At 32.8% G+C, this 14,763-nt stretch overlaps 1 protein-coding gene across 1 annotated transcript; it reads left to right on the top strand.

The window, feature by feature from the left end:
• Nucleotides 1–11,210: 11,210 nt before the first annotated feature.
• LOC143589192 (ACT domain-containing protein ACR4-like) lies at nt 11,211–13,883 on the top strand. Its single transcript, XM_077070025.1, has 6 exons — nt 11,211–11,622; nt 11,692–11,806; nt 12,178–12,245; nt 12,316–12,906; nt 13,007–13,111; nt 13,425–13,883. The coding sequence occupies exons 1-6, from the start codon at nt 11,512–11,514 to the stop codon at nt 13,761–13,763; spliced, it is 1,329 nt and encodes a 442-aa protein (XP_076926140.1). The 5' UTR covers nt 11,211–11,511; the 3' UTR covers nt 13,764–13,883.
• The last annotated feature ends 880 nt before the right edge of the window (nt 13,884–14,763 follow it).

The following is a 14,763-nucleotide window of genomic DNA, read 5'->3' as shown; positions in this document are numbered from 1 at the left end:
TATATGTCAACGATTTTGATTATCACATTATTTGTTATCAATTAAAAGCGTATTAAGTTACGTAAAGAAAAATATTCTATAAATTTTAAATATGCAATTATGCAAAATTTGTGGGCGTTCAGCTTTATGACGTGGCTGTCGGAGCTGGCATCTTGTACCATAAGACAACTATAGGCAACTCCGAAGGGACGTTTGGGTGAAAAGAAAAGAAATAATAAAAAATATATATCATCAAATGTGTCATTGAAACGTGTACTAGGTTAAATGTGATGCACCGCAGTTGGAAAATACCTGGTTCCTATGAAACATGTCACGTGCATCTGTGGAACCTCTCACATGCCGTCAACAGTAACTTATGGGTTTGTATAATAACTTGTTTGTGTATGTATGTGTGTAGTTGTGCGCTTGTGCAGCTGAAACAGTTTTGACCTTTTAAACAATATTTACTACTTTTGTTTATATAAAAATAAATAAATAAATAAATACCAAGATAATGTTGAATAATAACCATAGATAATAGAGTACTTTTTATAAAGTGTAGAAAACTAAATAAAAGGGGTTAACATGTAAACAACTATTTGCATTTGGGTCATTAAGATATAGGGTGGATTACGAACCGAAACAAGATGGTTAAGCTAGAAACATTTTGGATAGATAACGAGACCGATATTCAAGTATTTGATTGGTTTTATAATATTTTGCAAGAATAAGAAGGTTATGGAATTGAATTATACTCCATTCGTATACCCAAACCGCATGGACATTCTTTTGTTTTTATTTTCCTTTTATTAATAAACTGTTGTTTTAGTTTTATATTTCTAGTTGTATTAGGTAATAAGATTATATATAAGTTATAATAGTGATAACTAAACTTAATAAGTCCCAACGAATAACTTTTAATAGAGTAATGATTACATCTAACCCCGGACAAGTAATGAGTGATGAGATACCTAACGAGTATAGAGTAAAATCGAATATAAAACTTAAATTACCAATGTTCTTCTCGTTAGTATTCATATTCAACTCTTTTATTGATAACTGAACTATTTGCAAATATAATACAATATGGTAATTAAACAATGCTACTACATCAATATAATAGTATGCTCTTTTAGGCTCATAACTTAATATAATGTTAGATATACGAAGTTAAGGATGAAGAACGTTCACAATCGAAGTTTTATATAATTTACTATAAAACGATTACAATAAAGTGGCAGGCAAACGGGCAACAAGCTGCGCCGCAACCCCCTTTTGAACAGCAAAGTCAATCCTGCTAAAAACGAAGCTTTGGGACCTAGAAGCTGAAGAGGTTCCGTGTACGACGCGCTGAACCCTACTCAAAAATTTCACAGCCTCTGGAGCCAGAAAACCAAATGTATCAAAGGCAAATGGTAGAAATACATGTTGATTATCTAAACAAGCTTTCTCGTGTTTAACAACTTTGCCCGATTCAGCCTTCAACGCAGCCTGACCCACAACAAACCCACGGTCCCTGAGCCCAACAAGAGGAGACACTCCTGTAAGAAGACCGTTTATATTTAAAAAAAAAGGAAAAAAAAAACTTCAATTGAAGTTAAGCTCAATTTAAATTGAGTTTTTACTAATCTGATCTCAAAGTTCCCCTAAGAAAACAAGCCTTAACGACAAATATATTTGTCTATTGTTAACCGTTAATTTGAAATGTGAAACTTGTGAACAAATTAAGAGAAACATCATCTGATTATCTCTTAAATAGATAAACAAGAAACTTTAAACAAATTAAAACCCCACAAAACAAGGAACATGTTTTTATTATATTTTATATTCTCAATTTTCCATAAGAAATCAAATCAACAAAAAAGGGTGGCTCTTAAAGAAAAACTACTTAACATAATTAGAGTAAAATCCACAAGTGTCCATATTATTTACAAGTTGTTACGGATTTTGTTCTGAATGTATTTGGAACTTAAAAAGTTACCATAGTTTATAAACCTTCCAAATTGTTGATAACACCCAAAAATCAGTTAAAACTGTCACCACCGAATATGAATATTTTAATCAAGTCTTCCATTTTTAAACCTCATTTTCTATTAATATTTAATCAATTTTTCAATTAGGTAACTTGAATGTTGAATCCATACCTTCTTTTAAAAGTATGCACAACAGAAATGTAGGAAGTATTTTCAATATAAAACATTTTCTATGTTGAAAGGTGACAAAATATGATTTATAAAAGGGTGTCAATTATTCTTCAACAAATAGTTTAAAAGAAGCCATATGAATACAAAATACAACTAGAACGAGCTTCAAGACAAGCATTTCATATGGATCCTTTTGTAGGGTCCCGTTTTTTATATTAGTCATTTGTATTTACTCGTACTATAAATGTTGTGTCTTAGTTAACTTGTCGGTTTATTCTCTTGTATTTTCGGGCCAGAGGTCATGTAAACAAAAGCTCATTTGGACCCATTTAATGGAAGAGTGCGTTATATGTTCTCACCTATATAAGTAAAGCATACTCATGCACACGTACCCTTTTGCAATCCTATCCTCTCACCAACTCTCTTCTCAGTTCTCTCCCTCTCAAACTTTCCTCTTCGGGTAATAATAAACTCAAACAAGATCCGAGATCTCGGTTCCTCACTAATGATTTCCGCTAGCTAGTATTGAGATTGATACAAGTAAACCAGTTGTTTGTTGTTTGATCCGTCCATATGACCTACAGTTTTACTTTTTGAATATTGATTATTTAGATGTATCAACAGAAATTATGCATTAAGCAAAATGAATGCATGACAATGTTTTAAAATTGGATTTTTAGCCGTACTTAGACAGGCTTGGAAAAGCTACAATGGTTGTACCATCTATTCATACCGATATGACGTGTTAACCTTATAATTCCATAAAAATACAACTTCAACTTAAAAGATGATACAAAAGTACATAACTTCATGATAAAAAATCTAGTCTTCAACAAATTATTTTAAATAAAAGTTTACCAAAGGTTAAAGTTATTGGAGTGTTGAATGCATCAATGTCACGATCACTTAAGGATGAAAATTCTTTAAACATGCATGTTTAACAATGAATTGGTAGAACCGGATTAATCGTAGGTTTAAAACATGTGTCGTCTCCTAGTTTTACCGGCCCTGATCGTTCAGTCGCCGGTACTTAAAACATTTAACGGTTTGACACATAGAGACTATATACAAAAAAAAAAGATTTAAAAGTATTATTGAAAAATGAAGGTGCGCGGTGGATACTGGATACTTCTTGTTGAAGCATTGCAAAGCTACTATACATGTATAACACAAAAGTATCATATGTATACCATAAGACTAAGAGAAAACAAAAGCCTTCACCATAGGCATATAGTGGATTCATTGTAAGACTAGGATCCTTATGCTAATATGCTTATGAGATTATCAAGTGGCTTTACTCGAGAACAATGTTTCAATCAAATGTCTGAATCATATGATTCAATATGCACGATTAACACAACCAATGTTTATCAACAATTAACAAACCTAACAAAACTAAACAATCATACCCCTATTTAAACTAAACTATTTGAAACTTAAAATCTGTAAACAAGATAAACATAAAATTTTAAAAAATAACAAACGAAAATAACGAAGAGATAAATCTATTTCTTTGGCTTGTCTCCTTGTCTCGGACTTTTCCCTTCGGCCCACCATCCTGATCAACTATCTTGGCCCCACATGATCTTTCATCCCTAACATGCCTACTTTGCCCGTGCCCTCAAACCCAATCCATCCATAGCCAAATATCGGAATCAAATGGCCTACTAAGCGGGAGCACCGCATGCAAGCTCATATATGCTCCTACATCGTATGTGTAAGAATCAAAGATCTCAATAGCGTAATAGAGAATTATAATTCTAAAACTCATGAGGTGAAAAACATAGTCATCCATGTCAAATCATTGAAAGTCATGGTTCAATAATAAGTCAAATCAATGAAAATCATAGTATAGAACAAATAAAAGCGCTATCTCTTATGGGTGTATTTAAGATAAAAAAACAAATCTTAAGTGGGAGAAATAGCACTACGTGATTATCGACTTTTAGCCACACATGTGGTCTGGGCAATTTGTCACACTTCGATTTAAATGTGTGGCTAAAAGGTCTTTGACCATGTTTGAAAACCTTCCAGAATGTTTTGGCCACACATATTATTTTTCATGTGAGCATTCTATACCTACTCAGATACTTTTCGCCACACTTTGAAAAAAACTGTGACAAAAATTAGCCACATTATAAAAACGTGTGGCGAAATGTACACAACAATAGACAGGGTGACCAAACAGAAGACAAGGAGCAGTGCCAAGAAAACCGACGCCTTAGCTAGTATATAGGTAGTCGTTATTTTTGTATTTTGTAAGTTATTTTGCATATACATTTTTGCTTAAGTGAATATTATTGTTAATATAATTTGTTTATATTTTTGTTTTGTCATGCTTGCTTATAGCTGTTTTATATTACTGCACAAAAAATAAAAATAATTATATATTGCCTAATTACGCACAATTTGGCCACATAGAACAAATTAAATAGGTGTGGCCAAAAGTAAGACAATAGTCACACCTGAAATTACAAAAATTAGAGTCTATAAATGACCATTAGCCACAGCAAAAACATTTTTGTGTGACTAAAAGGTACCAAAAACATTGGCCACACTTTCATCATGTGTGACAAATGGTAAGACAATGACCACACCACAAACTACAAAAGCGTTTTTGACTAGCAAGTTCACATTTTTAGCCACATTACAATAACCTCCAGTGTCTATAAGATATGATTAGCCACACTGTACCACACTATGTTTGACGAAAAGTTTGACAATAGCCACACTTTAAATTAGGAATAGCATTATGTGTGACAAACGGTAAGACAATGGTCACACCACAAACTACAAAAGAGTTTTTGACTAGAAAGTTCACATTTTTAGCCACATTGACAATAGCCTCTAGTGTCTATATGATATGATTAGCCACTCATTACCTCACTATGTGTGACGAAAAGTTAGACAATAGCCACACTTTCAATTACGAAAAGCAAAATGTGTGACAAACAGTAAAACAATAGCCACACTATAATCTACAAAGGAGTGTTTGAGTGGCAAGTAAACATATTTAGCCACTTTTAATGTAATATCCAGTGTCTATATTATATAATTATTCACTATATTATTAAATTTAAGTGGTCATTTCTTTGCTATATACACACGGTATAGGTCACAATGCAAGCTTAACACAACCTTATTAGCCACATTATTGTAAAATTAATGTAGCTGAAATATTAATTCATGTGGCTATATACGTGCAATGGTCACTCATAGGAAATAGTCAGGATGCCATTTTCTTCCGATTAGCCATACTTATTGGAGAAGTTTCTTGATGACCAGCAACTAAGGCCTGTGCCCTTTAGCCACACTTATTACCACATAAGGCCACTAAAAACTGTGTGTGCCATATCATACCCACGGTGTCGCGACTTTTGACCACATATGACCTGAACAAAATGTGTGTGGCTAAAGGCCTACAACCACACTTTTTTCGTGTGACCAAAGGTCAATTTTCACGTAGTAGTACGTTTCTCAATTGTAATTTTTTCTTAAATGGCCTCAATCGTAAATTGTAATCCAACTTTTCTGGTGGTTCGGGACTAGCCACTTGCTAGTCATCTATTTGATTAAATAAAATTTGTCTTTCGAAAAAAAAATCAATGAAGCCTAAATGAAATATAAGATTCTCGAAATCTCATATAAGTGAGAATCAATGTTTTTATCACATTACTTATACCAATTAGCAATAAATCAAAACTCCCAAATGAGTTCATATACCCTTTCAAGGTTAAGAAATGCAAGTAAGAGTATAGAATACGCACATGAAAACCCTCATATGTAGAGATCATATCGGTAAGTGCTGAAAAATACCAAAACACAAAACATGTTAACTGAAAGTATAAATCGAATATCGTACCGACTTTTAGTACTGATGGTGTTTAGACAGTACCGGACGGTACTTGTACTCTTTGGTTTCAGTCCTTTTAGACATGCGTTCGTTTCGGGACCATACATGTTACAAATTCAAATATTATTAAAGAGAAAAATATTGTAAATTTCACGTAGACCAAATTCATTATTTAATTAAATTTTCTTTTTTTACTTAAAATAAATCCAATTGGTAGGTAGTTGGTTGAATTCCACCAATTATCCAATGATACATCCCTCCCTAGTAGACTAGCACTTGATGTTGCCCGTTGAATAAACAACATATGAGGCATCTCTCTCGGCCAGCACCAAGTGAGACAGTTGCCTAGAGTTCTGGAAGTTTGTCTGTGATGCATTTCGTCGAACATGTTGTGAGACAGATTCAACACTTTGTATGCTATCCTCCTCAGACACACGGACTGATGACTTAATTGGATTCTATTAAAAGTCAACAATCCTTCTGTAATGCATTGCATTGCATTGCATTGCATTGCATCATCCTATGAGCAAATGGAGGGGTTATTCTTGAGGATCATAATTTGTTTTCCAAATATAAAAATTTTATATAAAGTTTTCAAATTTTTGACTTTTATTTCTTTTCGAGTAAACTGTGGTTTTCTTCAATGTGATTTGTTTAAATCAGCGGTTTTAGTCCAATAGTTTTAAATTTGCGATTTCCGTCCTTGTGGTTTCATTTTACTTTTAATTACACCCAAATTTATTAACCCCGTTAAGTCTGGTCGTTAAACCCATCAGCGTGTCCCTCACGTGAATGGCATCTTTGTCATTTTTCTCCCCTAATAAACCTTAGTCCTAATTCGCAAGCCCCCTCACGTGAGGGGTTGGAGTGTATTTGGGGGGGAAAGAACAAAACTGTCCCTCACGTGAGGTGCACACTGATGGGTTTAACGATCAGATTTAACAGGGTTAATAAATTCAGGTTTAATTGTAAGTGAAATAAAACCAAAAGGGCGAAAATCGCAAAATTGAAAGTATGGGACTAAACCCGCAGATTTGAACAAAACACAAGAACGAAATCCGCAGTTCACTCTTCCTTTTCAAACTAATAACTCCTTGTGGTTTTAATAGTAAGGGTATAGTAGTAATTTCACACCCACTTAACTCAAAAACTTAACAGCCATCCAGCTTAGGGAGCACTAATGTTACCCGCATCAAAGTATTAAGAAGCAAACTTGTAATTTGGAAGGTTGATGAGCAAACACGCAATATGCGTAAGCCACGTTAACTAATATATATATATATTTTGAACAGGCACAACTAGTATTTCCCCATCTATTTCCAACGTTTGACTCTCAACTAACCCCACACCGTGACTTGAACCTGAGTATGCACCTAAAAGGTTTCCTTTTTAGGGCATTCTCATATAATCCCTTAAAATTATATGAGAAAAGTTTGTAAATTATATGGTGAGTTTTGAGTGGTTGTGAGTGTAAGTTATAAGACGGAGAGAGAAAATATAGTTATTTTTTTCGTAAATTTGGGGAAACAAAGTTTGCCTCTATTTATTTTCTGGGACCGTGTGTAGCGGGTCACTTTCCCACCCAAAAAGCCCCCAAAGTGCCGGAAACACCGCCTCCCGGGTGCTTTGGGCGCTTTGAAAAGGGGGGCGTCCCACACAGCACAAGTGAGGGGGTGAAGTGTGAAAGGTGATTGGTGGGTTGTTTATTTGTTTTTTTTTTTGGATAAATAATAATAAGATAATGATTGGAAGGGGCTCCATCCACTGCACCTCTTTTAGTCAAAAAAACTCATTTGCTACGTGGCGACACATGTCGCACAATGCCCACAAGGGGGATCAATTTACTACACATTGTCTAATATTTGTTGAAATGGTTGTGATTATAGAAGAGAGAAAACTGTAATGATAAAAGAATAGAAAAATATTATTTATCTGAACAGAAAAAATAAATGTATTATTTTTTAGTATAAATATAGATATTTGGATGAAACTTAGGTAGAGAAAGCGCCAAAGCCTAAGTGGCCAACCACGTTAATTAATGAGAATAAGTTATAATTTGTTTTTCATATTTTGAAAAGAAAGGTACTTAAAAAATATTTAGAAAAGAGAGAGGATCAATCCTATGGTGAAACACTCTGTAGGACTTATCTCTTTTGTGTGAGGTCAAGGTCAAAGTCAATGTGGAGATCTTTTAGTAGTTAAATAATGTTTTATAGATTATTAATTTAGCTATTAGTTAATTGTTAATAGGATCTTTTGTTAAATTATTGATGATCATTTTATTTTAATAATAGTGACACGGATGCTTTTAGTTTTAAAATCTTCAAAACGCAGCCAAAGAAAGTTTATATATTCTATTCAACAAAACGTTCAAACATAAGTATGAGTTTTGTAAGTGTAAACCGGTTTGAAATGAGTTCCTCAATATTAATTAAACACGATCCAAAGCTCGTCTATGTGTTTTATCAGAAAGTATTATCATGTTAATTTAGTACATAAGAGTTTTGAACCGTGATAAAAAAACTCAAAATGAAGAGTTTCAATTTAAAATTAAAATCGAAATTTGAATTTTCAGCGAAATTCATAGTATATGGTTTTATTCCGTAAAATTCAAAGGCAACTTTTTACGGTTTTGATCAGCGAAAAACAAACTTGCCTATTTTTTTTTATCGACGTATCATCAAATTCACACAATTGGTGCATTTAAATGCATTTTTCTTCGCACAACCTTATCAAACATTAGAATGTAAGTTCATATATAATGAAAGTATGTAAACGAATCCACACACAAACGTGCTATAGATGCATATATTTAAGACGTGGAAATAAAGTTGGGCGTTAGTTATATATGGTGTAACTACCCAACTAAGTGCATAATAGACACATGATGTATCCTGCTACAAACCCATCACTATAAGTACCACTTACACCATGCCTAGTTGATCAGTTGTGGAAATGAACATGTTCACATCTAGATAGAGATACATATATAGCTAGTGTATTCTACTCTATAATTGTACGTTGGATTACATTTGAAAAATTAACTCATGATTGTCATATTTAAAGGTGTTGATCTTTTACATGTGAGACATATATAGTGTTGAAACTTGAAAGTTGAAGACAATATGAAACGCCCTTTTGATGGTCAATAATGCCTCATTCATATATTATTCAACTTTGACTTCATACATAACCTAAAAGTGTCAACTTGTAACTTTTAAAAGATTAACTAGCTAGAAAATGTAATTTTGCCTTTGAGTGAATCTAGACTGCCGATATATTGTATTTGAAATGCCAAGTTTGAAATTATCAAATGGACTATCGTAATTGTCTTATCACGCGTAGTACTGATAATCTAATGCATCTTTGACCAAAAATGTAATATTATGTTGGTCTAATCCATAACCTGTTCTCTTATAAGTCTCACACAAATGAAATTATTATTTCGTATAACAGAATCTGTCTCTTAAGAATCTTGACGCTTTTAATGAAAAAGTTAATTGTAAGATTAATTGTTTAGGTGGATATTTCAACAAAGATATATACAATTACATGCACAACAAAGGCCAAAGAGTGTATGCATAATATCTTGTTATGGTAATTCAGTCTATGATTTTTTGTGGTGCAACTACTTCAAGTTGCATCTTTCTGTGGCATTTTAACTTATGAGAATCGACCCTTTAAAGCATTCACATCCAATCATTTATCTCAAAATCTAAAATTACACTAAAATCACTGTATTTTTTTTTTCTTCTTTCAATTTAATAATATTTTTTAATATATTTATCGTTATCATTTCTATTTCCTTAACTCACAATAAATTTCAAAATATATTAAAAAGTTATAGGGTGTGAACAATAGTTTTTTAAATATACAGAAAAATCACTGCATTTCTCTTTCCTTCACTCAAAACACCCAAAGTCACTCTTTACATTATAAAGATTTCACTCACATAATATGATGGACTGAATGTGAATGCTCTTAGACTTAAGCGTTTAATGTAAAATTTTGACCGAACATGTTTTGAATAAACATGATCCGTTATTACCACCAACGACTAAAGTTCTTTATCCGTTTTAAGAGACAACTTATAGAAACTATATTAAGGTGCATGATTGACATATTTAGATATATTTTAGTCTAACAACAAATTGATCTAAGAAACGTTTTATAAGTTTTTAACAAGTATGGCAATTTAAATATACCAAAAGGAACTTTTCATTTCATATAGTTATATATCATTAGTCATTACTCTTTGTTTTTATTGTCAATGTAGATTTACTCCCCCTTACATGTCCTTGTCATGTGATTTTGTCCAAGTTTTCAAAAATTATTTTGTCCAAAGTTTTCAAAATTATTAATGAGTGTGTAATCTTATTATCACCCTTTTGTTCAATTTGTACATGTTTTACTCTGTTTCTATAAAGTTCTTACCTTTTTTAATGGTTATGTAATCTTATTCAAATTATTAATGGGTGTATAATCTTGTTATCACCCATTTGTTCATTTTGTTTATCAAATTCAGTATCTTGTTTGATAGACATTTGGGGGTTTTGCTCTGTTTCTATAAAGATCTCACCTTTATCTATTTTTATTCAAAATTATTAATGGGTTTGTTCAATTTGCATATCAAATTCATTATCTTTTTTGTAGACATTTGGTATTTTGCTCTGTTTCAATAAAGTTCTCACCTTTATAAATTTTGTTCAAAATTATTAATAGGTATGTAGTCTTTTTATAACCCTTTTGTTCAATTTGTATCTTTTTTATATATCAAATTGAAAATCTTTTTTAACAGACATTTGGAATTTTGCTCTGTTTCAATAAAGTTCACACTTTTTTCAAATTTTGCTCAAAATATTATCACCCTTTTGTTCAATTTGTATATCAAATTCAATATTTTGTTTTATAGACAATTGGGATTTTGCTCTTTTTCTATAAAGTTCTCACCTTTATCAAATTTTGTTCAAAATTATTGAAGGGCATGTAATATTTTTAACACCCTTTTGATCAATTTGTTTTTACTGCTATCAATTTTGTTTGATAGGCATTTGGGGTTTTGCTCTTTTTATTTAAAGTTCTCACCTTTTTTATTTTATTTTTCAAAATTATAGTTGAAATTATAATCTTTTTAACACCCTTTTGTTCAATATGTTCAGTTTCATATAATTGGTTGTTGTAGCTGAATGTTTGGTGTGTCAACTGTTTGATTCTGTTAATTATGCATCTAAAAATGGCTCCCACAAAAAAGGAACCCCACCATACCCACATGGACAGAGAGTCTTGAACACCACTTTTTTTTGGTGGGTTAAAGCTTCTCTATTGGCCTTCTTGATATCTTGTTTTCTTTTCATTTTTTTATAAAAAAAATGTATATTTTTTTTATTAATTCTCTATCAAATCTTCATCATCAATCATCATTGGTTGCACCATTTTCTTCCTTTTGCATCCCACATATTCTTGTTTACTTACTTCACACTCTTTGTTCCATTTATGGTTTATAATTAGTAATTGATATTGCATCTGATTTGCAGTATGAGCTATTCAAGAAACATGGATGATGAATACGAGAAGTTTATTCGACGAATGAATCCTCCGAGAGTTGTAATCGACAATGAATCTTGCAAAAATGCCACCATTATTCAGGTATTTTTTTACTTTAATGATCTTAATTTATGTTGTTAGTTAATTATAGAATCTTTGTTTGTGTAACAGGTGGATAGTGTTAACAGACATGGCATACTTTTGGAAGTTGTACAAGTACTTACTGATCTTAATTTCAGCTTCACTAAAGCTTACATAAGTTCTGATGGAGGGTGGTTCATGGATGGTATATTACTTTATTTTAGCTCATAACTTTCTTGTTTCCTCTATAGTTTTTAATCTGTTTTTTTTCCTACCCGAGTCCCGAGTCCCGAGTCGAGTTTTGTTGTAAAGTTAATAGCTTTCTTGTTACTTTGATAGTTTTTGATGTTATTGATAATATGTATCTGTTTTTTCACTACCCGAGTCGAGTTTTGTTGTAAAGTTAATAACTTTCTTGTTTCTTTGATAGTTTTTAATCTGTTTCGTTACTACCCTAGTCGAGTTTTGTAGTAAAGTTAATATCTTTCTGGTTTCTTTGATGGTTTTAATCTGTTCTATTTACGACCCGAGTAGTGTTTTGTTGTAAAATTAACGACTTTCTTGTTTCTTTGATAGTTTTTAATGTGACTGATCAAGATGGGAACAAAATCACCGATGAAGAAGTTTTGGATTACATTCAAAAGGTAAAGAAATTTTTTAAGAGACATTAATTTTATGATTAGTATCTATATTCATTTAAGATATCATTTTCAGGCACTTGGGTCCGAAACTAGCTTTACAACATCAGAGGATTCAATCGGGGTGACATCCTCAACCGACCATACAGTAATCGAGTTAATAGGAAGCGATAGACCCGGGCTACTTTCTGAACTATGCGCGGTTCTCACGCACTTAAAGTGTAACGTGTTGAACGGTGAAGTTTGGACCCACAACACACGGGCTGCATCCGTGATGCAAGTGACCGATGAGGAATCAGGGTTAGCCATTGTGGACCCTGAGAAACTTTCTTTAATAAAGAAAATGCTTTGCAATGTGCTTAAAGGTAGCAACAAAGGTAACGAGGCTAAAACCGTGGTATCTCATAGTGGGACCCACACCGAAAGACGACTGCACCAAATGATGTTTGCGGATAGAGATTATGAGAGACGACACGAGGAGGGGTGTAGTGAAAGTCAAAAACCGGATGTTAAAGTTGTGAATTGGTATGATAAAGATTATTCGGTTGTTACAATTAGGTGTAAAGATAGGCCCAAACTATTATTTGACACGATTTGCACGTTAACGGATATGGAATATGTGGTGTTTCATGGAAATGTCGATGCTGAAGGGCCCGAGGCTTACCAGGTTTGTAATTTACAATTTTTTTTTATATTTTATTTTTTTAACTTTTTGATATAAGTTTGACCGTTTTGTTGACTTTATAACGTTTTATTTCGCTTTATAGGAATATTGTATCAGACATATCGATGGTTTCCCTGTGAATTCAGAAGCAGAAAGACAAAGGGTGATCCAATGCCTTGAAGCTGCGATAGAAAGACGAGTGTCTGAGGTAATATTATTATACGAATGACATGCAGAAATCAGAAATATTCCACTTTTGAGCCTATTTCATTTGGTCAACTCTATATAAGTCAAACGTCGATTTTGGCATGGAAATGTTTATCTTTATAATCTCCGAAACGAAACTATACTAATACATTGTTTATATAATTGTAAGGCTTTATCATTTTTTACAAAGAAAGAAGTAAATCTTGTTGAATCAAAGTTATAAAAAAAAAAGCCAATTGACTTTCAAAAGTCAAATCTGTACTCTTTGTACTCTTTTATGTTGAAATTTTAATAATGTTATTTTTATAACTTAGGGATTGAAGCTAGAACTTTGCACAACCGACAGAGTCGGGCTGCTATCTGATGTCACACGCATTTTCCGAGAAAACAGCCTAACCGTCACACGTGCCGAGGTGACAACACGAGGTGGAAAGGCCATGAACACATTCTATGTTGGTGATGCTTCAGGGTACCCGATTGACCTGAGGATTATCGACTCTATCCGGAAAGAAATCGGCCAAACAATACTAAAAGTCAAAGGCAACGAAATTTTACAAAATCCTCAAGAATCATCACCAAATAGGTTCTTGTTTGGTGGGTTATTCAAGTCCAAGTCTTTTTGTAATTTTGGTATTGTTAGATCATACTCATGAAGTACTAAACACAAGTTTGGTACAATAGTTTGTAAATATCAAGATTCTAGGTTTTGACTTTTGTTGACTTCATTGTAATTCCACTTGCCTTTCATCATTTCATAGAAGTTAGTGTGAATTGAGGGTTGTTTTTATTTTTTAATTATGTTAATTGTTATTTGTTACCACATATCTTCTGGCTTAGTGGTAGCACAATTACTTCTTTTAGGAGAGGTCGTCGTTCGACCCTCGGCGCCTGCATTGGCAGACGGTTTTACTCGGTTGTTTTGGTTTTGGTTTCTACCGATAGGTGGTTTTTAAGTTAGAATTGAAGCGTCAAATATCTTAAGACGATTGAGATCCCACTTGCCTTTCATCATTTCATAGAAATTTGTGTGAATTGAGGGTTGTTTTTATTATTTAAATTATGTTATTGTCAGCCGCATAGCTTATTGTTATTTGTTACCACGGTTCTTCTGACTCAGTGATAGCCTGGTTGCTTCTTTGTAAGAGATGTCTTCGTACAAGCTTGGTGCCTGCGTTGGGGATGTGGTTTTACTTGGTTGTTTGTGTTTCCGCCTACAGGTGGTTTTTGAGTCAGACCTAAAGTGTCAAATACTTGGAGACAGTTGAAATCCCGCAACATGTAAATGCGGAAAAAACGTTGTTTAAAAAGAACATGCATTATTGTTGATAGAATCTTGTTGAACATTTCCCGCCATAAAATAAGGGCGGTTTTTATTGTTGGATTTAGGCGGCTAACCATTGACTAGTTAACCAGAAAGAGTCAACCAAAGTGTCATTTTCAATTGTTGCATGTGTACAACATGCAATAAATGGTTTTAAAGATACGACGAATGAGTTGGATAAACATTTGTCAAAGGTTTTTATCATCGGGATTGAAGATGTAGACGGTTTGATAAGTGGCGGATCTAAAACTAAATGTTAAGGGTGTTTTTTACTGTCTTTCATATTGTGTAAACTAAACAAAAATAAAAGCACGATGATAAATAAATTTAAA

This window comes from Bidens hawaiensis, unplaced genomic scaffold (assembly GCF_021521415.1).
Source record: "Bidens hawaiensis isolate Kalapana, Puna unplaced genomic scaffold, B.hawaiensis_p1.1 tig00037265_1, whole genome shotgun sequence".
Classification (NCBI taxonomy): domain Eukaryota; kingdom Viridiplantae; phylum Streptophyta; class Magnoliopsida; order Asterales; family Asteraceae; genus Bidens; species Bidens hawaiensis.
The sequence above is the reverse complement of the archived record's forward strand: the minus strand, read 5'-3'. Positions and strand labels throughout refer to the sequence as shown.